This window comes from Terrapene carolina, unplaced genomic scaffold (assembly GCF_002925995.2).
Source record: "Terrapene carolina triunguis isolate 2854851 unplaced genomic scaffold, T_m_triunguis-2.0 Scaffold130, whole genome shotgun sequence".
NCBI lineage: Eukaryota > Metazoa > Chordata > Testudines > Emydidae > Terrapene > Terrapene triunguis.
In genome coordinates, this window is record NW_020664481.1 from 39334047 (window position 1) to 39353964 (window position 19918).

Consider the following 19918-nt stretch of genomic DNA (forward strand, 5'->3'; position numbering starts at 1 on the left):
GGCTGGGAATCGAAGTTCTGGGTTCGACTTATCGCGTCTTGTCTGGACGCGATAAGTCAAACCAGGAAGTGATCGCCGTCAACTGCGGTACTCCAGCTAGACGAGAGGAGTACCACGGCGTCGACGGGGGAGCCTGCCTGCCGCGTGTGGACCGAGGTAAGTTCGAACTAAGGTACGTCGACTTCAGCTACGTTATTCACGTAGCTGAAGTTGCGTACCTTAGTTCGAATTGGGGGATAAGTGTAGACCAGGCCTTAGAGACAAGGTCGGTCTCTTATTTTACCACCGTCCAGTGCCTAGCACAATGGGGCCTGAGCCTGTTGCAGCCCTCTCAAGGCTACTGCACTGCTAATAATTAAATAGAAGTTGCCCACGTTTATTTATGTATGTGTAACTAGGGCTAAGGACAGCAGATACCGCAGTGACGAGCCAGATACCTTAGACCGCTGGCTTACAGGAACCATTATCAGCACTTCCATCCTGCTGTACAGCTTCCAGGCGTTGGACGCCCATTAACTAATTGATGCCCCGGAGCCGGACCCCTGGGTGCTCACCAAGGAGAGGCCACAACCCGGGCTTTCCCTTGCACCCCGGTGTATACAGGGCGCGTGGACGTGCCCCGGCTGCCTGCCTGGAACCCCCCGGGTTTCCAGGGCGGGGGCGGTCCCGGGCTTTGCCTCAGCGTCGCGTCACGCCGGGGAGGGCCGGGCTGGCTGCGGCATAAATAGGAGCGAGGCGGCGCGGGCTGCCCGGAGCAGTGACTGGAGGCAGGGAGCGGCGTTCGCTCGCGTGGGGACAGGGCGCAGGCACCGCCGGGGAATCCCGTCTCCCTTCTGGCCCCGTCCCAGGTAAGCCGGCCGGGAGCGGACCCAGGACTTCGGGGAGGGGGCGGGGGAAGCTGCCGGGGTCCCCCCGAGGTCGGGCGGGGGGAGGAGGCGGTTTCAGCGCCCCGCTGCCGGGCAGGACGAGGGGCAGGCGGGGAGATGCGGAGCCTGACACCGCCCGGGTCGCTCTCCCCGCAGCTAGGCGCCCCCATGACTCTGAACCGCGGGGACAAGCTGCGCTACCTGGAGAAGCGGCGCTGCAGCACGCCCTTCGCCGCCCACCAGCACCTGCACCGGCGCAGCATGCCGGTGGATGCCCGGGAGCTCCAGGCGTCCGTCCCGCCAGGCGAGCTGCTGGGCGAGTTCTCCCCGCTGGGCCGCTGCACCTCGTACAACCCGGACCGGGAGAGCTGGGCGTCCGACTCCTCCGACTCGGTCATCTCCTCGGGCAGCGACTCCGACAGCAACCTCTACAAGGTGATCCTGCTGGGCGAGCACGGCGTGGGCAAGACCAGCCTGGCCAGGATCTTCGGCGGGGTGGAGGACTGCCCCGATGCGGAGGAGGCAGGTGAGGGCGGCTGAGCCGCGGGCTGCGAGGGATCAAGGGGGGAAAGCGGAGCCGTCCACAGCCGTAGCGCCCTGGCGCTAGCAACGCACCCCTCCCAGCCCTGCCCAGACAGCGAGCCCCAGCCTGGAGCTTGGCTACAGAGCCGCCGCTTGAACAGTGCCTGGCCTTGAACTACAGCTTTAGTGCGGGGGAATTTACAGACCCCTTCTCGAGCTGGACGTGTAGTGTGTCCATAAACGCCATGTGCTCACATGTATATTACATATATACATAGACAAGTATAGGATATAACCCAATGTGTGGTTCAACAAAATGAATGTGTATTCACACACTAATAGGCTTGCATAAGCATATTACTGTATGAATGCATATTAAGTGTGACTATAGTTGATAATTAACTCAGTTATATCAATACATTAATATTAGTTTAAATGTAGCTGATTTGGGATCCTCATTACATGTTCCTCTTAGTAAGGAAAGGCTTAGTTTCAGGGCATTATTCTATAGAATAAACAAAGGCTTTTTATGATTAAGAAAAATTAACAATTAAGTTTCTTAAACAGTTAAGTTTCTTAACACTTAAGTTTGGCTACTGAACAAACTAATTTTTCATAATTTAATACACAGTCCCATTAGATGGTTTAAAGGTTCATGTAACAAATAATACCCAGCTGTTATATTGAGTTTATCAGTAGAGCTCAAAGCACTTTACAAAGGAGGGCTGTATCATTTTCCCCATTTTACATATAGTATGTTTCTAAATTTGTCTTATTGATGACATAGATGGCAGTCAATTGACTAGAACTGCCCTGAAGCAAAGTTCACAGTTTTGCTCATGGGGAGTAAGGAAATCGAGGCACCTTTAAACATTACTCCTAAAAAAGCCAGACATTAAGTTTTTTTTAAAAAAAAAAAAAGCCTCCCTAAAATGATGAGGGTTCTCGCTTGAACCCAAACAGCAGGAAAATGCAGAGCTAAGTTTATCACTCTATATAGTTGTGCCTATGTATTGCGACTGGACTGCGGGAGTCTTTGGGGTGAGACTTCAGTGCATAATATTCTATACCCTGGGGCACAATCCTGAAGTCCTTATTGAGTCAATGAGAATGCCTTGAGTAAAGATTACTTTTAAATATATGCTACAATATTTAGGTATAACATGGTGAGTGAAGGATGGAGTGATGGCCTTTACTCTGAATTTACCTACTTTTCTTGGCTTAGGTCAGTACTCGAACATTGAAGCATTTAAAAAAAATATTTTTGAATTCAAAATTTGTTAGAGACAAACAGTATTTTATATATTGCACATACCATGCAACCTTCTCTATCACCATAATGAAAATATCTATAAATAGTAAATTAGGTAAGAACAGGTTTGGAAGCAATAACTGTGATAATCACTCTACCTTAGTCTGTCAGGTGTTAAGTGTTCTGATTGCCAAGATTTTTGCAGTCAATGAAGTCTAATAATTTAAAATTTTCTCTCTACAGGGAATACATATAACAGATCGATTATAGTCGATGGAGAAGAAGCTTCTCTCATAGTGTTTGACATATGGGAGCAGGTACGAATAGTTCATTTTATTTATGGGTTATTTGTTAATTGCACAGCCTAGGCATAGATTCAGAATAAGATGATTGTGTATGGCTATTTATTGTTAAGTAACATCCTAATAGAAAATATTGAGATTCTTTGTTCTGTATTCACTCATCTCGTTTTCTAGAGTACATTTCAAGTAGCTAGGCTATTTCAGACCAAGTTTAGGGCCAGACTGAACCCCTTACTCCTGCTGTTGGGGAGTTACCTGAATAAGCAGATTCAATCAAGCCAATGAGGCAGTCCTGGGAGTAGCCGCTTATCAATCAGAGTAAGGGGGTCGCAATCTGGCCTATCCCTGGCATTGATGCAATTTATGGAAATAGAAAAGCTTTTACTTCATCATATAACATCCAAAACTGGGATTTTTCCCTCCCAAGAATGATTTAGTAAAATTTTTAATACTGACTTAAAATGTCATATAAAAGAATTGCAAGAAAACTAGCTGTAGCAGGGTTTCCAAAATCATTCACTTATTAGAATGTTTAGTTTTATGTATTTTCAATGCAATAAATGGTTCCATTCTTTTTTCCTTTTAGGATGACAGCCAGTGGCTTCAGAATCATTGTATGAAAATGGGGGATGCCTATATTATTGTGTACTCAGTGACAGACAAAGTTAGTTTTGAAAAGGCCTCTGAACTGAGAATTCAGCTAAGAAGAGCAAGACAAACAGAAGATATTCCCATCATTCTGGTAGGGAATAAAAGTGACCTCGTCCGATCCAGAGAAGTCTCAGTAGATGGTAAGAGACGCTACTGAATTGTGAATTCAAGTCAAAGTTAATAACCAAGGCTGCAGAGAATCCAGTTCTACTGCAGAAAGGGACATGATTTGAAGTCTGGTTCATAGACATTCCATGTTCAAAGAGTTTGGAGCATAGAGAAGCAAATTGTCAGAGAAGCAGAGCTGGTTGATTTGTGACTATCCTTGGCATAGTGCCATGAAGCTGCAGTAGTAAAGGAGTGGCTTAGAGCTGCAGCTTCAGGGTACTACTGCGTGCATCTCAAGGTCAATAGTGACTGAAAGTCATTAGCCATCTTCTGGCTGCCCAAGGACACTTATGAAATGACTTGATGTGTCAATTCTGTTCCTAATGCACACAGGTACAAAACCCACAACTGGCAATTTCTGCTGAGGGCAAGACCATATAGACTGAACAATCCTTTCTCCTATAAAGTGATCTCATGATGGGATGGAGATATGTTGGCAGGGCAATGTGGGGACGCTTGCCCTGCTTGAGTCCATGCTGACACTTTCCTGTGTATTTCAATGTCCAAGACTGTCAACCAAGCATCTGCATGAATCCACATCAGCACTGAATCCACATCTAAAAAAAAAAATCATTTGTATATTCACTAGGTGGAATGTTACAAGATACCATCAGTACCCTGATGAGATACTAGCTCTTTCAGTCTGGTGATTCTGTCATGGTGTCGTCTCATTCCCTGCTTTAGACTGCCCACTAGCCTGCACAGGTTGCTCAACCCAGGCAACATGGAGCAGTCACTTGCTTGTGGCTGGTGCAGTGCCCAGAAAGTCTTTATTGCCCCAGTGGTGAGCCTCTTTATTGATGTGGTTTGCTCTGCTCAAGTTGATTAAGTTTACAACTTCAGGATCATTGTTTTACCACAAGCTGAACATGGAAATTCATGCTTCAGCAGTGGTGAAAAGTAGCTTTATCTCTGAAATATTAGTGGTAACCTCTACTGTGGATGCAGACCTCACTACACCAGAGTGACCTATGCCTTCCTGACCGCTAGCTATGGGTCTGGTGATTTGGCCTTCCTAGCTGTAACATGCTTTATTTGGAACCATCTTAGAAAATTCACTGGTTACAGCTTTTGCAGAATGTGACAGTACAGCTGCACCAGAGCTTTCACCTGAAAGCAATGGTGATACCTGCTCTCTGTGCCTTATGCTGGCTGCCCTCTTGTATAAGCGTGTTCACACATCTCGTTTAAACTGTGAACAATAGTGGGCCACGCTATTTGAGGGACTGTCTGTTGCCTTATGTTCCATCAAATTGGTGGAATTGAGATGTCCAACCCTAGCATGTTATCTTGAAAAGACTGCGGACAGCCTTCTCCGAGGATCCCCAAGGATGCAGGGGAATGAACTAGATGACCTCTTGAGATTCCTTCCAGTTCTATGATTCTATGACTGGAAATTCATCTCAACATGCCTCAAAGTACAATAGTGGTATAAAGGCCCTATTCCCCTAATAAGGTGTGCATGTGTTTGTTTTTTTTAAGTCACATTGTAGCTTTGGATGCCGATGTGCATGAAGGGAAAATCTCATTCTACTGTCACTCACTTGCCTCTCTTTTTCTCTATTTCCAGAGGGACGGGCCTGCGCTGTGGTGTTTGACTGCAAATTCATTGAGACGTCGGCTGCTCTTCATCATAATGTGAAGGACCTGTTTGAAGGTATCATTCGACAAATCAGACTTCGCAAAGACAGTAAGGAGGACAATGCCAGGAGAATGGCCAACACAAAAAGAAGAGAAAGCATAAGCAAAAAGGCAAAGCGATTTCTTGGGAGAATTGTGGCAAAGAACAATAAGAAAATGGCTTTCAAGGCAAAGTCAAAGTCTTGCCATGATTTATCTGTGCTTTAGAATCTTTCAGCCAGGCCAGATGCTGCACATGGGTTGTGAACAAGCATTTGACTTATGAAAAGGGTGGACAAACCTACATGGTCATAAAAATGAATGACTTATTGGACTCTCCGTAATGCCTTATGGTTCATAAGCAAGACCTGGAAGTTGTATTACCATGTTCACTTCAGTGGTAAATGGTTTAAGCATCAGTGTGTGCAAGTAAATGAACTAATTTTAAACAAGTGGCTTCATATGCCCTCGTTTTCACTGTGTACATTTGTTACATGTCCTCCTGTCCTGTGGATACCAGAGATGCAAAGATAAAGGATGATGGGAAGTGAAAAACTTGTCTCCTTTGCAGAGCAAAACTTGAAAACGTTTGTACGCAGGCTCGTACACTTTTTTAGTATTAAAAAAAGCAATGATAAATACTTTTTAAATTTAAATGGGGGGGGGGCAGTTCAAACAGCATTAGAATGGGAGTTAGCAAAATAGATATAGTTAGATACAGAATAAATATCATTTTATGAAGTTAATTTGCACTTCCATTAACTGTTACTCAATTTGTTACTTGTTTACATGCAGATTTTATAATAAAGTTATTTCCTGTTATACTATTAGGCCGTGTTTTTTTCTCATAGCAAGCACAAAGTGAGACAGCAGTATTTTTCTGCTAGTGTTTACTGTACAAAAAAATCTACCAAGCACAGAGCCTAATTAGGACTTGTCTACACATGGACTTTCATGATTAGATATTTCTGAATAACTTCCTTATTCTGGAATGAGTGTCTGCCTGCTCAGGAAGTGCATTAAACTAAAATGGAATAAGTGTCCAGACAAGGAGTTAGCCAGGAACATTCTCAGCTGGTATAAATAGACTTCAGTAGATCTATGCAGATGTACACTAGATAAGATTCTGGGTTTTAAAAATGGATGTCATTCATCTTGAATCAAGAGTATTTGATATAAATGTACAATGGATCGATTCTTTTACCGATAGCTCCTTGGCCACATAAGTAGACCCATTTATTTCACTAGAACTACTCAGCCAGTAAGGGCCTGTTCCTTCACCTGTTTAAGGTGTCAAAACTCCCATGGGCTTCAACAGGAGCAGGAATAAGCCTGCTGTGTAAAAGCTTTAGCCAGATGCAAGTCTTGTGTCTCAATAGAGGATATCTTTAAGTTCATGCTGTGCTACTCCTAAGGTGCTTTATAGCCTTACATGGTGTTAAAGGAGCAAATGAGCTTCATTTTCTCTCTTCCCCCCCCCCCCCCCGTTGGGAACTGTCCTGTTGCAGAAGAGACAGATAGGGGAATTCTCTGAAGCTCTGACAAAAGCCTCAGCTTGGAAGCCTTGTGGCTAATATGAGTGACATGCCATTCTGGTCTAGAGTGCTGTTTCCACTTAGTTCTAGTGTTCTTTTTGCTTCCTTATTAATATTTCTGATTTTCCCTATTGATTAGATGGCTTGTCTAGCTGTTGTCTTAGTAAGTCATGTGTTGCATCAGTTTTAATTTCTAGGCATAGAACTTATTCTCTTACGTAAATTCATAACTCCCAACTCTAACCAAAACACTCTTCCTGTTCTCTCCTACTTCCCTCACCTCCCATCTAGCATGATATTTTCAAAAGAGCTTCAAACTTTCATGGCTAAGTTTTTGTATAGGTGGGTTTTACTTTTTCCACACACAGAATAACTAGTGTATATCCATTCCACCTTACTGCTGGATCTTGTTAGTGCTCACAAGCTACATGTGGATCAATACTTGAGAGACCTCCAAGGAAAAGCCAAGTACTGCAGGAAGAGGAATCAGTGCTTTTGCAGATGGCATTCTTTGCTCAGAACATGTAGTCAATCAATGCTCTAGAATGGTGCCTGGGTCACAGGTAAAACCAAGTTATTGAATGCTTGTAAAGAGCCCATGACAATTGTCATAAGAGGTGTTAACCTTGGTGTTTTGGTTAAAGTCCAACACAGCTGATTCCATGCATTTCCCTAACCCTCTTCCCCCTGAAACTTCAACTGAATGCAGTACTCTTCACTGCACTAAACTATGCTCACAATCATCTAACCCTGCTCAGCAGTGGCAACACAACTGCATCTATTTACACTGGAGGGTTAACTCTGCTGCAAAACATCCCAAGTCACATGCACCTGCTGTGGCACAGAATCTGAGCATGTTCCCCTTGGACTCCATGCCAACACTACAAATGTTTTATGAAGCTTTGCTCTTTTAGTCACCTTATGCTTTCAGAATGACCACTGGAGGGTTGATAGCCTGTCGGATTTATTCTTTGTTTGTAGGACACACTAGATACCGTTGCTTCACTGAATGTGGGCTCTGAATTCCATTTTTAACAGATACAAGGAATGTGATGCAAGACCACTGTTTAAAATTTGGGGTGTCATAAGGCACAATGTATGATGATTGTCACTTCATGCTACAACATGAATGTGGCAGCAAAGCCTCCTCAAGGTCATGGTTAATAGGTGTGCTCATGACTACTGTGCATTGTAAATCAGACATTTTTCTGTATTCATTAATTTGCAAGAATGGATTTTGGACAGCTCTTTAACCTGACATATTTATGAACACCCTGGCAAAGATTTTATAAAATGCAAAGTATTTAATTGTTTATAGAGAGAGCATTGTCACATAGTGGAACTGTTTGAAACAAATTGAGTTGGTCTAAAGAGACCATGACCAGTCTAATCTTCTCCCTTGTTGAAATACGTACAAAGATATTTATTCTAAATACTCATTGTCTGTTATGTTTGTACAGGGTTTCACACAATGGTTCCCAATTCATGACTAGATCCCTTAGGTGCTACCACAATAGGACAATTAATAGTAATTTAATCCCAACTCATTTTCCTGTAACAGTAGAATTACTGTTTTCTAGGGACAATACTTCTGGGATCAATGAAATACAACATGAAGTTCCTCCAGCCTCATGTTATTAGGTGGAACTTTCAATTGCACCTACAGGAGTTAGGTGCCCAACTCACTGAATGTCAATGAGAATTGGGTTCCCAATTCTATTAAATGCCTTGGAAAATTCCACTCCACATCTTTGAGTATCAGTATCATCTCTAATTTTTTGCACTTTGAGATCTGCAATTGGAGAGTCAGCTCAGAATGCTATTGTTAGTGTGTGTGAATCTAGTGCTTATGAAAGTTACCAGAAAGAGATTTGCAGGGAGCAAAGTCTTCTGTTTATTTCCAGAACACACACAGCATGGGCAGTGGCACTGCAACCTTTCCTGTACTGCTTTGCCATGGTACATCAGCCCTGACTTTGAGAGACAGGCTTTAGGATAGGAAGGTAATTCAGTCTCCACACCCTTTAATCCTCTGCCTTTTTGCTGACTGCTAACTAGAGGGCCTCTTACTATTCAGTGGTGGTGGCTTTTGTGTTGTTGGCATAATTACAATTGTTCACAGTGGATTTATCAGCATTTTCTATGGCATGGGTGCTGGAACAATTTGTATAGTGGGGGTGGTGAGAGCCATTGAACCAGAACTATGAACCGTGTATATGATGGAAAGCACTTCAAGCCAGGGGGTGCAGCAGCACCCCTAGTTCCAGCACCTATGTTCTATGGTGGAAAGAAATAGTCTAATATCCAATCTACATCTGATCCTGCTAACCTGTAAACAAAGTGAAGTCTCCTCAATTTATTATTATTAAAATACCACTGTAGCTTTACAATAGGAAAGATGCTAAACAAGTATAATTTCTTTCCCACAACAAAAATATTTACAATAGAAAGAGTCAAATCCCTGGATGCTTTATTATTCCCTAAATGCCTATTTCTTGGGTAAATTGTAGCATTACCAAATAATAGTTTCACTCGGGAATATTTTCTCAGAAAAAGGCATTACTAAAGTCATCCCACCCTCACCATAAAGAAGTGGTAGAACATGGTTATGATCAGGGCTTAATTTCTCAAACAATATTTCCCAGAGCTCCCCATGCTCCCTCTCCCCATTTGGGGCTCCGAGCTTCAGCTGCACACTGGGGAGGTCTCAGGGCTTTAGCCCTGTGAGGGAGGAGGCATGCCAGGGCTTGGGGCTTTAGCCCCACAGGTTTAAAAATATTTACCAGAGCTCTGATCTGGACAGCTCTGGCTGAAGTTAAGCCCTTGTTATGATCATTCTTAAGTGAAAAAGAATGAACAGTGAACTAAGGATTAAGAACCCAAAGGAATGCTCACCAGGAGTTCAATGAAGGTAGGATAATAATATTACACTGAAGTTAGGTAAAGTACAATGGCCAATTCTATTAAAAAAAATGTACTGTTATGTATGGTTACTCTGTACATTTCAAAGATCTCACTGCATCTCTATCCCTAAACAAAGGTGTTGTCTAATTAACATTGTCTATTATTTTATTTGTTATTGTCTATCATTCCTAGGACAATTTGGTTTCCTTTTTAAATGAAAATAACCATACCTTGCCAGTATTGAAGTTTTTGAACGTTTAAAACAAGTTTCCAGTTTAAAAAATTAAGAGTTTGACTGGTTTGAACTGCCCCCCTACTCAATGACAGTTTGCATCTCGAGGGAGAGAAAGAGGGATCTGATATTTATCCTTAAATAAAATTATACTGAAACACAATTTAAAAATCAAAGGGGGAACAGCTGATTCAGTTTAGAAGCCTACACAAAGTTCTAGCGCTCTGCTCTAGGAGGCACAGCTATGGACTTCTTATCTTCCCACAACTATCATGCCCTAATAATCACCTATCCTGAAAACTGTCACTCTTCCCCCCAGTGGATTACCACCACAGACAAAAACAGATGGAGAACATTTAAAGGATTTCTCGTCTCACTCTCTTTTTTTCTTTGTCTCCTCAAACTGTTCTGTTTAAAACAATCAGGTGAAAACCAATTGGGAGCTGGCAAACTTTTTCTATTTCCCATATCACATCACATGAGTAGTAAAAGATTTGACTCTGACATAAATTTGGCAAAGAGCTTGAGCCCAAGAACATGTATTTTATACATACAATATCTGTTTTCCCATTCTCCTAAAAAACAGTTCCACTCAGCCCCAAAATGGTGCCTGGGGGGTAGCTAATAGCCAGGGCTTGAGGAGTGGGCACAGAATCTGTGCCATGATGTCCCCCACTCAGAAGAGTCTATACTTTGCAGATGCCATGGCAGAGGAACAGGCTGAACTACTGCAATGTGCTCTGCTTAACAAAACATCCAGAAGCTTCAGCTAGTAGAAAATATCACCAGATGAATTAAATTGGTCAGGCCAAAAGGAGCACATAACTTCTGTGCTCTGGCCTGGCTTATCATACATTTCTAGGTGCAATGCAAGTAGCAGAGGATTATCTAGAAAGTTGTAAATAGCCTTTGCTGGCTAACACTGAGGCTGCCTCCTCTTGGTGCCTCTTTTCTGGTTACCTGCAAAGCTCGTTGAAGTTATTGTAAGACTGTGGTATTTCCTGACTTTATTGTGCTTAAAGTTAACAGTTGCTTTTACATTCAGCTCAAAATGACTTGATACATTATGAGGCATCATAGCAAAGATCTATTCACTACCTCCCAAGATCCAGGGTGTTATAAAAAACAAACCCCAAATCCCTAAACAATCAAACAAAACATGGCTGAAGCATCAGCCTGCTAAACCCAGGGTTGTGAGTTCAGTCCTTGAGGGGGCCATTTAGGAAACTAGGGTAAAAATCTGTCTGGGGATTTGTCCTGCTTTGAGCAGGGGGTTGGACTAGATGACCTCCTGAGGTCCCTTCCAACCCTGATATTCTATTCCTCTACTACTAAAGAACCTACGATGCATTTTAAAAGCAAACCAACTCACATGAACTGCATTTTAAAGTCAACGACTTTCCACTGCCGGAATTGGTAATGAGGTCTATCCACTGACCTGCTTTAGTACAAACAATAATGAAATGCTCTTTTGATATGTCAAATGTTAAGCTAGTACCTTGCAGGTATCTCAGTTGTGAGACTCCCTTATATCACATGCTCAGCATTTTATGCTGACTTCCACTATATCTATTCACCCTCCTTTGTTATGTACTGTCACTTTTGCAGCAGTCGCTCTATAGGAGCAGGAGAGTGACACTCCTCTGCTGCTACAAAAATTATTGAAAAACATCAGCTGTCAACAGTGCAATATAAACTGGGTCCCTCACCCCATTGTTTTACATAATAAAGTCTAGATAAAAATGTCAGATTTTGCTGTACATCCATCCATGATTAAGACAGCATAGCAAATTAAATTACTCTCTCCTTGAATGTCAGGGGTCCTGGGTGCTTACAGGGCAGTGGGGGAATGGTACACTTGTTGCCAATCTGTTGATGGATAGGGATGGAGCGTTTAATAATTAATGCAATCTGACATCCTTCCCTCATTTTTACCCTAAGTCCATTCTGCAGTGGAAATCTTTTAGGCCATTGTTGCATATGCTCTTTTGCACTCACTGTTCACAGAATGCTTTATACCGTACTATTGCAGCTCAACCAGGCTACCCAGTCCAACTTGGAAAATATGCTTAGAAGCTTGATGCAAGCTCCTAAAGAATCGCTATCAGGTCACAGATAGGCGCAGTAGAAAGGTTTCCATGATTTTTTAAAGAATAAAATGTTTTAATTGGAATTAACAAATCAATGTTTCTCTGCAGGATTTGCAACCCACACATTGCAGCCTTGTGCTAGTCCAGGAGAATCTGGAAATGGGAACTGACTATGAAAATACAAAACTGGTTAGTGTCTATCAACCTGTATACCATATTCTCATCTCTGTACTATCTGAGCACCTGGTCTCTATTCACTGCCCATGCTGCAATGCAAAGACATCACCAAGCAGAAGTAGTGAAAAGTAGATTAGGCTTTTTAATTCTTTCAGTACAAATTAAGATAAGGTTTTACTTGTAACATAGGTAAGGCAATAGAATTATATTAATATACATGTAGTGTGTGCATGCTCATGCATATGTGAGTTACTACTACTATTTATTTGTATTGTGATAGTGCCTAGGAGCCCTAGTGATGGACCAGGACCCCACTGTACTAGGAGCTGTACAAACAGAACAAACATAACCCCTGCCCTAAAGAGCTTACAATATAAAAGTTAATGTGGACATGATACCACAGTGACAGGCAGCAGCACAAGAGCCTGATAGAATATATGTTTCTTTATACTTGGTAAGAATAAAGATGATCCAGTTATGGTCTAGCTGAACTGAGCTTCATGCTGAACTAGAAGGTATCCAAAGGTACATTTCTATGTCCCCTCTTCAACCTTGCCTCCAAATCCCAAGTCTGCCTGGCAGACAGGCTAAACCCCAGTGTAAAATGGAGCCATCTCAAGTAGGTTTGCCACCTTTCTAATGGCTGGTAACCAGACTCCTGAGGCCTCGCCGCCTGCTTCGCTTCCCCCCAGATAAAAAAAAAACAACAACTGAGGATCAGGTCTTGTCAAAGGGCACCTGGACACACAAGCCGAAACCCAGACTGTCCAGGTGAAAACTAGACAGATGGCAACCTGAACCTCAAGACTGTGCTACTTTACACCTGACATGCCTGGTGATCCCTGGCTGCTAAACTCCCTCCTGGGAACCCAGGCAAAGGATATGCTGGTCGTACTGCATGCTAGGAGAAAGCCAGCATAAGAGCCACTATATTAACCCTGCACCATTGGAGAATTTGTCTGTGAAGCAAGGAATTCTCTACTAGACAGTTAAACTTGCTAGGAGACCGCTTAGCACAGCTGGAGTTGTCACTGCTTTGTAAACAACGTTTTTGGAATGTCCCACTTTAAAAAAAACAACAACACACAGTTCTTTTGTTTCTTTTTCATAGTTAAGTTAATACACAATTTTTAAACTTTCAGATAAATGGGGTGCAGAGATCAAATTAATATTATATTCAAGGAATAAGTGGCAGTGGTCAAGCCAATAACAGCTCCTGCAGAACACCATCTCATTCAATGCACATTTTGCAAGACACACACATTCACCGGATAACTAAGTCAATCATGCATGCATAACTCAACTAACTTTACTACAAAGCATAGCTAATTAAATGTCAGATCGAAAACTGAAATGGATAAATCCCTGAAAGTAAGGATATAGTATGGAAACAGTCAACACACCCTTCATCCTAATGATCCCCAATGTTTCCTTTGCACTAACATTCATCTTGAATTATCATTCATGATTAAGGCCCAGTCCTGCTCCCAATTAAATCAATGACAAGACTCCCGTGGTTTTATGGGAGTTTAAGAGAAGGTATGTTGTTTTCTAAAAATCCCATGAATTCCCAAAATACTAACAGATTTGTGATGAACAATTTCATACCCAACTTTTGGAAAATGAGCTGTAAATTAAATGCGCAGTTAACCTCTAGGGATCCTGGTTAGTGATTGGTACATTTTTAATTATAAAGTAAATAATTAACCACCAGGCCTTTATTATTTCATTCTCAATGTTATGTTCTGCCCTTCAAGGAGCATGATGAGGTAAGGAGCACTTTCCTTTTATCAAGAAAAGCATGGAATAGGTTAGATTTTTCATCCTCCTGCGAAGATTAAGAGCTAGATTGTGAACTCCTTACTCACGCTGGTCCCACTGAAGGGATGTGTGTCCCCCACTTGCCAAGGGTAAGGCAGTCGCACAGTCTGGCCTTCTGAAAGTGACCCCTAAAGCTAGCAGTTTTGCCTGGATTTTAGGTTCTAAAGCTTCTTGTTTTGCAAATATGCTTAGAAACATGCTAACAAAGTATTAAAGTGAGGGATGTGATGGCGAGCAAATGTCAAACAGAAAAAAACCTGCTGACAATTTTTGGAAGGGGTGGAAACTTTGTGTCTATTGTAAAGGCAAGTTACTATTCTGGGCATAAACTTCAGATCTTTCTTGGGTAAAGATTTTGAACATTTACTATATTAACCAACCAATATTGTTAGTTTGATTTTAATGATTTGATAAGTGTTTGTGTGTTAGGGTTTTAGTTTTGCACTAGATGTGATTCATCAAGGTGGCAAACTAATCAGAAATCAAAGCTAAGGTTATTTAAATAAAAAAATAATCACATTTGTTTTAACTGGAATTTTTCTTTTAATGACTTCTGTCAGCGCTTTGGGTGTAAAACAAGGGCAAAATGTTTTATCACAATGCTAAGGGAAGCCATGTTGGGGGTAAAAAAAGAGTAAACACAAAAATGGTGAAATTAGACAAATATGCTGAGGGCACGTTAGAGGTTTAAGGGGAAACATACATTTAAAAAAAAGCCAGGGGCTAAATCTTGGGAAGTGCTGAGCCCCTGCAACTCTGATTGGAGTCAATAGCAGTCGGGGGTGCTCAGCAGCTCTCAGGATTTGACCAAATGCAAGGGCAAACCAGTCCACAGTCCCTTGCCCGAGTAACCTGACTGAGCACTGCATAACCATGGGCGGGGGAGGGGGAGAGTGACAACAGACATGGTCTGTGGGGGCTAGGACAGCCTTATGCGTCCATGCAGGGAATGGACTCAAGTGTCCATGCAGCAATCAGCCCTCCGGCTTCGCCCCAGCCCCAGAGATATTGTTTCATGGACAGGGAAGGAACAAGTGGACCAAGAGGCCGTAGAATACCCCTCTGAAGGCAATCAGTCAGGGGTATAAAAAGACCCCAGACTCCCCTGTTCCCAACACCATATTCAAAAATACAGAGCCTTGGTCCCAGTCCAGGGCAGAGGTTACTTTCTCCTGCTAACCCAAGGAGCAGAGTCAGCGGGCTTGGATACACATGGAGCTGCTTGGGTTGGGGACAGGACATAAAAGGGTTGCTTGCATTAACGCCTTGCCCTTGAGCTACTCCCAGCAGGCACTGGTCCCCCTTGCCCCACCCTCATGCACCCACTGAAGGATTCATCAGTCTGGAGTGCAGCTGCTTTATGCAGTTATAAGGAGCTTATCTATCCCTTACTGCTGCATAAGCCAGGGTCTGGATTTAGCTCAGACAAATGATGGGGGCTTTGACTGAGAGTAAGCGAATGAGGGGGCTCTATGTTGCCAGAATAATTGTTTTCTTCACAGCGTCATGCATTGCAGGAGGTTTTCTATACTGCATATTTCAAAAGGCCCCTTAAGAAACAACAAGCTATTTTTAATTCACTGACTGCAAGACTCATTTTCCAAACAGGCAAGATAGAGGTGTAACTAAGACTCAAAGGGTTACTAACATCCATTTCAGGGAACAAATTCCAAATCAGGTTTGTAAAGCTTTGTGATGAAGTTTAGGCATCTTCCTAGACACTACCTTGAATTCATCTTTAGGGGTTGTGAGGAAAGCTGTCAAAACCGTACAAACATCTTCAACGTTTTACATGACACTGAATGTGGCTTGTTAGGGTCACTTGGTGCATAATGGACTAAGTAGATGTAGAGCATTTTAATTTTCCTGTTTCTTTCAACTTTAGATTTTTCCACAAGGATGAACAAGAGCTCAGCTGAAAAACCTAATATTACTTACTATTTTAACATCACTATCTGGGCAGTGACAGGGAAAGGAATAACCTTTATATTTCAAAATGTATGCCCCTACCCTGCAGCTCCTTACTCCTGTGAGTAGTGCTTATGCAAGTAATCTCATTGAAGTAATTGGCCAAACCTGCTTCTAGTAAAACCAGGTAAATCAGTGGATTTAGGTCCTGATCTTGGAAAGACAAAAACATGCTTAACCTCATGCACTGGATCAATGGGACTACGCACTGTGTGTGAAGTTAAACATGTTTAAATCTTTGCAGGATTGGGGCTGTACTCATGCTGTGCAATGGGGTAACCGAAAGCAGAATTTGGCCTAGTGAGGCTGTTTGTGTAAGTAGCACTCCTGTGACTATATGGTATGTTTGCAGGACCAAGCACTATATTTTGAACTGGAATAAAACCAAAATCTGTAGGCATCAGTCTGAGGAAAGTCTGAACAAGGCTAGAATACTTCAGTTTATACCCCTGTCCTGCTTCACCAAATTGCTGCTTTTATTTTACCCAATCCTTTTTTATGGGGGTGTGGAAAGGGAAGGATTGATCAGGTACACATCACCAGGACAAGGAGGAACTTTAATTAATCAATACCAAATTAAACATGGTTTCTCAGAATATTCACTGCAAATATAGTTCTGCATGGTACATTAAAAATAGTTAAAAATCATTAAGAAATGGTTAAATCATCAACTCAGCAAATGAATGTAATGGGAGACTGAACTTTACAAAGGAGAACTAGGCCATGATTCAGCATTAGGGGAGTCAGGGTTGCCAACTCTCCCTGTTTTATCAAGAGTCTGGCAATACATGGGGTTTTCCTTCAAGGCCCAACTCCTGGAGACAAGTGATTTGTGAGACACTCAGCTTTCTAGGCCTCATGGATGCAGAGAAAAGCATGAAAATGTGACTTGAATGAACCCCAAAAGGCACACAAAACACCAACACCACCACCACTACCCCCCTGCACACAATCACTCAGACATACTAAATAAATCAATTTAAATCTCATAATATTTTGGTTCCTGACTCATGATTTTTGAACATTTGGGGTTGGCAATACTGAGGATTTTTGCAATAATTAGTAGAAAGTGTCCATTTTCACTCAAAGAGAAAATAAACTCAGTTAAAAAAAGAACTAGATAAATTCATGGAGAATAAGTCCATCAATGGCTATTAGCCAGGATGGGCAGGGATGGTGGCTAGCCTCTGATTGCCAGAAGCTGGAAATGTGCAACAGGGAATGGATCACTTGACGATTCCCTGTTCTGTTCATTCCTTCTGGGGCACCTGGCATTGGCCACTGTCGGAAGACAGGATACTGGGCTAGATGGACCTTTGGTCTGACCCAGTATGGCCATTCTTAAACTCACTGCTGTTTTGAATTACACCAGAGTAAATCAAGAGTGACCCTGTTGACTTTAGAGTAGAATTTGGTCTAAATTTTTTCCACCTTACACCCAAATCTTCCTTTATTAACTCTTCACAGTGATTCAGTACATTATGAAGTGTACCATTCATTCTATACCCATCAGTTGCTCCTCATTAGGAGAAAGGACAACCTATGGTAGATCTAAATTAGATCTTAGGGCATCGCCAAGGTTCTAACTGGAGAGATGGTTATGCTCTGACCCACTGCCATTTAGAAAAAGAAAGGAAAGAAAAGCTTGACAGAGCTGCAGTACATCACACACTCTTTCCCTATTTTGAGGTCTGGGTTTTGCTTTCATATATGTAAATTGACAGATATTAAATTATGAAGATCTTAGAGATTTTATGGAAGAAAATAATCCCATATCATTTAGAATTTTGTCATGTATGTGCCCTCACCTCTAGGGTAGCCCCTCACGCCTGGGCACCATGTTTCAGGGAACTTCATTTCTTGTTCTCCCCATCAGTGGGCACTTCCTTGGCTGTTATGACCAGTCCCAGCCACGGTCTTCTCCTCACTTCCTCTGTAGGAGTTCTGTAGCTCAACCCTCTGGCCAAGTCACACAACAGTTTACTCTCCATCTGGGATAACAAAAAAGATCCAACTTAAAGTCCAAATCAAATGCTCAGACTAATAATTCTTCTGCCCTTCTCAGGTACTACTGAAGTCCTGGGCTTCTCCACCCCTTCTCCTGGTCCCTGCAGAGCCTCTCTTATCTTGCTTCTTCCCCCAGCTGCTTCCTTTTGCCAGGGACTCCTGCAGTTTACCTTTGATGATCTCCCCACTTCATTTAGGGTCTATCACAGAGATTCCCACAGGAGCCTACTCTGGTCCCTGTGAGTCTTTCTCTCCTTTGGCTGGCCCTGTGGGTAACAGCCTGACTATCTCAGGCTCTGTCCAGAGAGGAAACTTCCTTCCAGGGTCTTCCTGAGCTCCCATCTCTGTTTAAACAGTGCTCACCCTGCTTCAACACCACTGACTGGGGTCAGCCTTTCTAATTAAGCACCATTACACCCAGCTGGGACCACTAATTAGCTCTTATTTTGCCAGCTCACAAGTGAGGGATAGCTGGTAAATCAGGGGTAGGCAAACTTTTTGGCCTGAGGGAATAGAAATTGTATGGCGGGCCATGAATGCTCACAAAATTGGGATTGGGGTGTGGGCTAGGGATGAGGAGTTTGGGGTGTAGGAGGGATGCTCTGGGCTGGGACCGAGGGGTTCGGAGGGTGGGAGGGGGATCAGGGCTGGGGCAGGAAGGGGTGCAGGTTCTGGCTGGGGGTGCAAGCTCTGGGGTGGGGCTGGGGATGAGAAGTTTGGGGTGTAGGAGGGTGCTCCAGGCTGGGATTGAGGGGTTTGGAGAGTGGGAGGGGGATCAGGGCTGGGGCTGGGGGTTGGAGAGTGGGGAGAGGCTCAGGGGTTCAGGCTCCGGGAACCCTCAGGTTTACCTCAAGCGGCTCCCGGAAGCAGTGGCATGTCCTTTCTTGGGCTCCTACGCGGAGGCGCGGCCAGGCGGCTCTGCACGCTGCCCCATCTGCAAGCTACCACCTCTGCAGCTCCCATTGGAGCACGTAGGAGATGGAGCGGGGCCATGCTGCGGCTTCCAGGAGCTGTGTGGTGCGGCCTGACCCTGCCCCCCAGCCAGAGCGCCGAAGCGGGGCCAAGCCACGTGGTGCGGCCCCAGACCCAGCACCCCGGCTGGAGTGCCGGAGTGGGACCGAGCTGCTGGTGTAGCTCGCAGGCTGGCTTAAAACAGTTTGCAGGCTGGATCCGGCCCGCGGGCCATAGTTTGCCCACCCCTGTGCTAAATCATGGGCAAAGCTGAGCCCAGCTTGCCTCAAAGGGCCAGCCAGCCATGATTGGGACCAATGATTAACAAATAAAGTGGGTAAAATCCTGGCCTCTTTGTAGCCAGTGAGTGTTTTGCCATTGATTTCAATGGGGCCAGAACATCACCCAATGATCCTATATTTTTTTTGCAGTCCCAGATGTAATAAAACCTGATTTTGCATTCCTTGCAGGATCGGGTCTATTCAATCTCAAAGCCCTTTTTAGAGTGTGTGTGTGGGGGGGTGAAAATAAGGAAAGAGATGAACTTATGAATGGGAAGCATCTGATACGTCTTCTTGCTCTGTGTTTTGGGCAAGAATGTTTTGACAGATGCATGCACCCAAACAGAGCAACTAAGAAAATGAACCCAGCAAAGATTTGTTGATTAGTTTTGTTGCAACAGTCTTGAATATTTGAATGATCTAAATATGAAACTATGTTTCTATGTCTGGTAGGCAATAAACAACAACAAAAACTACTGTAAAGCTCTTGGCTTTATTTGATTAAAAATAGAAACTATGGCCCCAGTCCTGCAAAGATGTACCATATGCACTGCTTAACTTTACTCACATG

The 19918-nt window shown here is 43.3% G+C and overlaps 2 protein-coding genes across 3 annotated transcripts in view; both read left to right on the plus strand.

Moving 5' to 3' along the window:
* Positions 1 to 795: 795 nt before the first annotated feature.
* RRAD (RRAD, Ras related glycolysis inhibitor and calcium channel regulator) lies at positions 796 to 6191 on the plus strand. Of its 2 annotated transcripts, XM_024195870.3 has the most exons (5): positions 796 to 848; positions 1023 to 1392; positions 2884 to 2957; positions 3529 to 3733; positions 5332 to 6191. In XM_024195870.3, the coding sequence occupies exons 2-5, from the start codon at positions 1035 to 1037 to the stop codon at positions 5607 to 5609; spliced, it is 915 nt and encodes a 304-aa protein (XP_024051638.1). In that variant the 5' UTR covers positions 796 to 848; positions 1023 to 1034; the 3' UTR covers positions 5610 to 6191. The 2 variants fall into 2 exon arrangements, with proteins under 2 accessions (XP_024051638.1, XP_024051637.2); XM_024195869.2 differs by lacking the exon at positions 796 to 848 and having other exon boundaries at positions 952 to 1392.
* Positions 6192 to 14059: 7868 nt separating this feature from the next.
* CDH16 (cadherin 16) overlaps positions 14060 to 19918 on the plus strand; it is a 60854-nt gene continuing 54995 nt past the window's right edge. The window contains exon 1 of the mRNA XM_026652852.2: positions 14060 to 14088. Coding sequence (XP_026508637.1) covers positions 14060 to 14088 — 29 coding nt within the window. The remainder of the gene's footprint in view (positions 14089 to 19918) is intronic.